Genomic DNA, 8,331 nt, shown 5'->3' on the forward strand with positions numbered 1-8,331 from the left:
CGAGAACCTGTTGGACGCATCAGGCCGGATATGTAATAAGATTAAAACGTGAACTCCTACGCGATCTGAATGCTATTTTTAGTACACTCGCGATGCTCTATCATTGTATTAATTACATAATGATCGACAGATTGCAGTTTTAGAAATCACGTTTTGCGTAAAACTTCGTGAAATTCATCACAGACATTATTCCTTGATTGTTCAAACAACGCAGTAATATTTAAAAACAATTGCATGAATGGCAGGATTGCCCCACTCCCCCCAAGAAGAACCATTGTGTAAAATTGTATCCACTTCTAACAAACAAATGTCATGATTACATGATTTATTAGAAAGATTGAAGATTGCAAAAACTATTTGAGAAGTACGCTCGTTGGATTTCAGCAAGCAGAATAAATCATGTCCTGACTTATGCAGAAGTAATGCCATGCTTGTCGGGAAATGTGGATGATCCAGTTTGGCTGCAATGCCTTGGCCGCGAAGCCTGTAAACCTTATGCCCTGACCTATCACATCTTTTTAGTGGTTTACGGTGAACTCAAGAACTTTAGATGATTGCAAAATTCCCTTACAGTATATAATTTGTATAATCCCTCTCACGTAAGCAATAATCACACTTGAAAACATCTGGATCAGCAGAAAACTTTTTTTTGGAAAAGTTGCTGTGAAGCCGTATTATCCTTGAAAAAAGTACCTGCTGCGACTATAAAAGGTGTTTTACTGAATAGCTTTCTTTACATATCAGAAGATAAACTTCAGCAACAACCAAGGTACGTCAAACTGTTCGATTTATTTTTACTGAACAATATGTGTTTGTTATTTTTACCATGTTTATCCTTTGACTGTTCTTTAAGATGATGAAGTCGATGATTTTTGCCGTTGTGTGCATGTTTGTTGCATCGGCCACTGCAGTGAAGTACTACCCATGTATGTATAACTCAATTTAAGTTGTGTTTTTGTTATTATTTATTTTTCTTGAAAAATTTATTTACATTAACTGCTTTCATTTCTAATGAAACGTAGTTTACATTGATCTCGATTACACTAGTTCCATAAAAAGACTAAGTAAAATCTTAGGTGGCCTTAAGATCAGGTAACGATACGTTTTTTTGCTTCAGTTACATTTAACGATCTCGGATGTTGGAGGGATTATGCAAGCAGGGCAATCCCTACAAGAGAAGGAGATCCGATTCTTGATGGAGCAAGTTACACAGCAAGAGTTAATGCGTTCGCAAAATGTGCCAGAGTCGCTCACAACCATGGGGACGACGTGTTTGCTGTCCAGGTACAATTTACATAGGGTTTCTTTGGCATAATTGACATTGGGGATTCTTTGCCACAACTTAGGAATGCAATTTTGGGTCTAAAGATGTCACCGAACAAAATGCCGTTGCTTTTTCAATCCTGTTTTAATTACAAAAAGGGCCAATTAAATTTAGGTTGTCGGCGAAATTTGACCTGTTATCCTATTTTAAATTGAAAAATTGTCTGCGTCGGTTTTTAGCGATTTTTATTATCTCATTTCTACATTCTTCGCAATTTGTATATACGTTACGTCATTGCAACACATCATATCCTTTGCAGAACGGAGGTTGGTGCGCGAGTTCATCCACAGCTAGAAGCACTTACAGAAAATACGGGACTTACACAACTTGCGCAGCTGACGGAGAAGGTGGACCCGCGGGAAACCAAGTTTACGAAATCGTCAGCATTTCACGAGGTAGGAAAATAGTTTTTAGAGGTTTTCTTTTCCTAGTTTTTCTATGGTAGCCTAATACGTTGAAATTTGTACACCGGATTTCATTGTTATCTTCCCTTACCCGTAACAGGCCGCCAGTTGTATGTAAGTATTAATACGCCTTACGTCACAGTGTCACTTACCAATCTGGGTTGTTGGACTGACACTACAAATCGCGCCATCCCCACCCTTGAAGGACTGGACCGAGTTCTAGACGGACCTTACCAAAATCGTCAAGAAGCGATCGCCAAATGTGTGCAAGCCGCCTACGCCCGTGGATACAACGTCATTGCGTTGCAGAACGGTGGTTGGTGCGCTGGATCACGTGACGCAGTACACACATACAAGAAATATGGGACCAGCGGTGCTTGTGGCAATTCTGGAAAGGGAGGACCTGGGGCAAATGAAGTTTACCGAATCGACATTGAAGTTACCACGTATGTTTCGTTAGTTTTATTTGTAAGCCTTCTGGAAAAACGTTTAATAGCATGTGCGTTACGTGTTCTTGATTGGTTACCAAATAGTTTGCAATTTTTCTAAATTTTCATCATGGGTTTTGACGTTTGGTCGTTGTGTTTTGCAGAACTTATTAATCCTGCCCTGGCAGAGGAAGACACCGAACCGAACTAACAAGGATATAACTTGTTGTTTACATTTCATTACCATTAAATAAAAACAAAAACTTGATACCATGTCTCCAATATACTGTAAGTCTGGGTTACATTCGAGCCGGCAGGCAGTATAAAAAGGTTTAGAAGAAAAAGCTAAAGCGTATGAGCAAATCAGATCTATGTTTGCTTCTCCTGGCTGTGTATCTATTATGCAGAACTTGAGTGATTGTTTTCTAAAAGTAAAGCAGCACTCGTTTATGCGGTAAACAAAATCGAACCGGCTTTGCTTCGCACTAAACAGACGATCTTCTCCTAACTCAACCGACTGCGAAGAATCCACTGTTTACAAACGTTGGTTACAATAAACTCGTTCGTAACTTAAGTGCCATAGGAACAATTCTTATTGATTACTATGCTTAGCAGAAAGAATAGCACTATAACATAGCTTGTTTTCCACGAAATTAGAGGCGCAACAAGTCATATTACTTTCCTAAACCACGGGGTCACGGCTCGACATCGCGATGTTTGCGTAAACTCTCCCGACCGTCTAGCTGCGGTGACAGCACACCTTGATAATCAGCGAAGCCATAAATACTCACGTTTCTTGATTTTGTTTAAAGTTTCTTTGGAGGAAGCAGCCTGGGAACACTCGTGTTGCTCGGAGATTTGACTATTGAACCGACCAGAGCCACGGCCCTTGCTTGTGGGTCGTTTTTCATGTGGGTTCTCTCCTGGTTTGTGGGTTTTATCCCCCCTTATTTACAGGTGAGGAAATAAAAAGTTTCGATATTCGCAAAAATAATTCTGTGTGCTTATCATAAAATTCCACTTTGCATGTCAAACATTTTATACCCGTTTTTTGGCGAGTGAAAGGAGCAGTTAGCTGAATAGAAAATGTATTGCACACATAGAAAATAGGACGGACAAAATGGGGATAATAATTTATATTTTTTAATGCAGATTTCCCTTGGTCCCTACTCAATGACGATCTGGCTTGGATGTTCGATTGTGTTCCTCATCTTCCAACTGGTGTACCTTCCCGACACACAGGGGAAAACCCCGGATGAAATCCAAGCTCACTTTAAATGAAATCAATGTTCCAGTTTGGGCTGATATATGCATGATGCTTAATTACATGAAGCAGAAGATTCTTACCCAATAAACCTTGGAGAAAGTCTAATGCCCTTTGTATATGCGCAGATAAAATAAATACATATAAAATTAACCATCATGTATTGTGGATTTGTTTTAACAATAAACAGCAGTGGTCGAGAACCTGATGGACGCATCAGGCCGGATATGTAATAAGATTAAAACGTGAACTCCTACGCGATCCGAATGCTATTTTTAGTACACTCGCGATGCTCTATCATTGTATTAATTACATAATGATCGACAGATTGCAGTTTTAGAAATCACGTTTTGCGTAAAACTTCGTGAAATTCATTACTGACATTATTCCTTGATTGTTCAAACAACGCAGAATTATTTAAAAACAATTGCATGAATGGCAGGATTGCCCCACTCCCCCCAAGAAGAACCATTGTGTAAAGTTGTATCCACTTCTAACAAACAAATGTCATGATTACATGATTTATTATAAAGATTGAAGGTTGCAAAAACTATTTGAGAAGTACGCTCGTTGGATTTCAGCAAGCAGAATAAATCATGTCCTGACTTATGCAGAAGTAATGCCATGCTTGTCGGGAAATGTGGATGATCCAGTTTGGCTGCAATGCCTTGGCCGCGAAGCCTGTAAACCTTATGTCCTGACCTATCACATCTTTTTAGTGGTTTACGGTGCTTCGTACACGTACTTCAAAAACCACCGGAGCCGATTCCATGGTGCCGAACTTTTAACGATTAGGTAAACTCCATTTTATTGCCTCCAACGTAAAAATACCCGCGTCACTGGGAGTCTCGTGATTATTTCTAAATATTTCGTAACCTTCTTTGTAAAAAGCAGATCGTCGTGGCAGCGATATTTCCTGAAAATCGAAAATGGGATGATAATTTATATTTTTTAATGCAGATTTCCCTTGGTCCCTACTCAATGACAATCTGGCTTGGATGTTCGATTGTGTTCCTCATCTTTTAACTGGTGTACCTTCCCGACACACAGGGGAAAACCCCGGATGAGATCCAAGCTCACTTTAAATGAAATCAATGTTCCAGTCTGGTTTAATATATGCATGATGCTTAATTACATGAAGCAGAAGATTCTTACCCAATAAACCTTGGAGAAAGTCTAATGCCCTTTGTATATGCGCAGATAAAATAAATGCATATAAAATTAACCATCATGTATTGTGGATTTGTTTTAACAATAAACAGCAGTGGTCGAGAACCTGTTGGACGCATCAGGCCGGATATGTAATAAGATTAAAACGTGAACTCCTACGCGATCTGAATGCTATTTTTAGTACACTCGCGATGATTCAATCATTGCGTTAGTTTCATAATGATCAACATATTGCAGTTTTAGAAATCACGTTTTGCGTAAAACTTCGTGAAATTCATTACTGACATTATTCCTTGATTGTTCAAACAACGCAGTAATATTCAAAAACAATTGCATGAATGGCAGGATTGCCCCACTCCCCCCAAGAAGAACCATTGTGTAAAATTGTATCCACTTCTAACAAACAAATGTCATGATTACATGATTTATTAGAAAGATTGAAGATTGCAAAAACTATTTGAGAAGTACGCTCGTTGGATTTCAGCAAGCAGAATAAATCATGTCCTGACATATGCAGAAGTAATGCCATGCTTGTCAGGAAATGTGGATGATACAGTTTGGCTGCAATGCCTTGGCTGCGAAGCCTGTAAACCTTATGTCCTGACCTATCACATCTTTTTAGTGGTTTACGGTGCTTCGTACATGTACTTCAAAAACCACCGGAGCCGATTCCATGGTGCCGAACTTTTCACGATTAGGTAAACCTCATTCTATTGCCTCCAACGTAAAAATACCCGCGTCACTGGGAGTCTCGTGATTATTTCTAAATATTTCGTAACCTTCTTTGTAAAAAGCAGATCGTCGTGGCAGCGATATTTCCTGAAAATCGAAAATGGGATGATAATTTATATTTTTTAATGCAGATTTCCCTTGGTCCCTACTCAATGACAATCTGGCTTGGATGTTCGATTGTGTTCCTCATCTTTCAACTGGTGTACCTTCCCGACACACAGGGGAGAACCCCGGATGAGATCCAAGCTCACTTTAAATGAAATCAATGTTCCAGTCTGGTTTAATATATGCATGATGCTTAATTACATGAAGCAGAAGATTCTTACCCAATAAACCTTGGAGAAAGTCTAATGCCCTTTGTATATGCGCAGATAAAATAAATGCATATAAAATTAACCATCATGTATTGTGGATTTGTTTTAACAATAAACAGCAGTGGTCGAGAACCTGTTGGACGCATCAGGCCGGATATGTAATAAGATTAAAACGTGAACTCCTACGCGATCTGAATGCTATTTTTAGTACACTCGCGATGCTCTATCATTGTATTAATTACATAATGATCGACAGATTGCAGTTTTAGAAATCACGTTTTGCGTAAAACTTCGTGAAATTCATTACTGACATTATTCCTTGATTGTTCAAACAACGCAGTAATATTTAAAAACAATTGCATGAATGGCAGGATTGCCCCACTCCCCCCAAGAAGAACCATTGTGTAAAGTTGTATCCACTTCTAACAAACAAATGTCATGATTACATGATTTATTATAAAGATTGAAGACAGCAAAAACTATTTGAGAAGTACGCTCGTTGGATTTCAGCAAGCAGAATAAATCATGTCCTGACTTATGCAGAAGTAATGCCATGCTTGTCGGGAAATGTGGATGATCCAGTTTGGCTGCAATGCCTTGGCCGCGAAGCCTGTAAACCTTATGTCCTGACCTACCCAGTCAAAAATTTTCTTCGGGTTATACACGGCCTATACTCGGTGACGCGCGTATAAGTTTGATTTATTCCCGTTTATCATGCGACGTGATAACCAAAACAAAATCATGTTTAATTATAGTTGACGATTTGATGATAAATTGTGCTTGGCAAATCAAGTGTGATTTTCAATGATAAATCATGTTCAGGAATCTTATGCGTACATAAAAGAAATATGCGATGCTTTACTTTTACATATGTATGATTTATCATCAAAATAGTAACCGCATAACTTCTTTATTTGGGTTAGTATTTTATTAGTTTTCTTGATTGGTAACAAAAATCTGGAGAAAAAAACAACATGTTATTCCATGCTTTTAATTGCGGTTTATTTTTGGAATAAGCGAATCGTTTTGTTGGTAATTTAACATTGGCTAACACTGGGAAATCCATCTATTTGGGTTTAAAGTATTATGAGAAAAAAACACAATAGTTTGCAAATTTTTTCATCCCGTGCTTTATAAAATTTCAAGCTGTTACGCCTGACTGGGTAAGAACTCGTGGTTCTAAAGTTTTTTGGGGGGACCTTTCCTTTGCTGTTACGGTTGTCGAGAGTCGACAGAAGGTTTGTCAGATTCGTGTTTTTTGAAGAATTATGTCTTTAAATAATAATGTATGTTTTTTTTTGTCATTAAATCTGGTGTCAGTTGACCTTATAATAATTCCGTGTCTTTCCCTGTACTACTGTCATCGTTTATGTGTAATTTGCTGATGAACTTGTAGTCAATGACAGTATGACACTATAAAAAATAGGAAAAATGAGCTTATATGGTATTAATGACAATTTTTTTAACAAAAATCCTTGTTTGTCCATCAGTAAGAAAAATTTTTTGTATTTGGCCACTTTTAGGAAATTTTCTGTCATTGACCTTTTTAAAGTTTGACTTCAAACATTAATCATAGTTTTGCAACCCAGCTGTCTACTTCCTGGTGCAGTTTGATGATATGTTTGTGTGGTAGTGGCTAAAATAGATTTTATCATTAACAGCCTATTTGTAGCTTACAGGTTTGCTCATTTTATCATTAGTACATAGGCAGGGTTATTGTGAAAATGCCAAGAAGTAGAGTCAAATTACAACGTTCAAGTTATAAACCTTACAGTGAACTTTCACGAAAACAGCAATGGGAACGTAGAAAATTAAAGCAAAAAAAAGATAGGCCTGCTTCCATTGTACTTGAAGCAAATGCAGCTAGTGAATCATTGGAATGTGTATACACCACAACTGACGACAATGTTTTGGAAAGTGAGAATCTTACATCAACCGAAATTACAGTTGATAAATCTGTCAATAAACCAGTGACTGCAACAGATATTTTAACTAACTGGGCACTAAATGAAGTAAATGTGCCAAAAAGCTCTATTTCGAGACTTTTAAAAGATCTGCAAAGTGTGTTGCCAAGTTTACCAAGCACACACAAAAGTCTGCTTCCCACACCACTTTTGCAGTATCATGAAATGGGTGATGGAAAATATGTCCATTTACCGAATTGGGTTCAATCTTTGCACAAACTTTTGCTTTACTTGTACAGAGACATGCAAGGGACAATAAAGTACAACCTTGTAATCAACATAGATGGTCTTCCATTATTTAAGCACTCACCTGATTTTAAAGTTTATCCAATTCTTGTAACTGTATACAAAACAAAAATGCGACCCATTTGTGCAGGAATATACTCCACAGAAAAAAGCAAAAATAGGGAAATGCCAGTTAGTGAAAACTTCCTTAAAATGTTTTTGAAGGATTTAGATGAACTTCGGAGCACTCCTATTGTTAAAGGTCAACTTTGCTTACAGTTTTTTGGTAATGGCATATTTGTTTGTGATGCCCCTGCAAGGTCCAGTTTAAAACTAATTAAGTCTCATTCTGGATACCACAGCTGTGAGCGTTGCTGTGTTACGGGATTTTATGATCCTCATTCAAAGCATGTCTGCTTTCAAACATCAGTGTTCCAAAAAAGAACTGATATGGATTTTATCAATCAAGCTGACCAAGAACACCATAAAGGCACTTCTGTATTAGC

The 8,331-nt window shown here is 37.8% G+C and overlaps 1 protein-coding gene across 1 annotated transcript; it reads left to right on the forward strand.

The window, feature by feature from the left end:
* The first annotated feature begins 742 nt into the window (after positions 1-742).
* LOC145909209 (uncharacterized) lies at positions 743-2,424 on the forward strand. Its single transcript, XM_082996540.1, has 6 exons — positions 743-769; positions 854-926; positions 1,118-1,284; positions 1,584-1,719; positions 1,871-2,174; positions 2,321-2,424. The coding sequence occupies exons 2-6, from the start codon at positions 854-856 to the stop codon at positions 2,328-2,330; spliced, it is 690 nt and encodes a 229-aa protein (XP_082852666.1). The 5' UTR covers positions 743-769; the 3' UTR covers positions 2,331-2,424.
* Positions 2,425-8,331: the final 5,907 nt, after the last annotated feature.

This window comes from Ascidia mentula, chromosome 7 (genome assembly GCF_947561715.1).
Source record: "Ascidia mentula chromosome 7, kaAscMent1.1, whole genome shotgun sequence".
In the NCBI taxonomy this organism is placed as follows: Eukaryota; Metazoa; Chordata; class Ascidiacea; order Phlebobranchia; family Ascidiidae; genus Ascidia; species Ascidia mentula.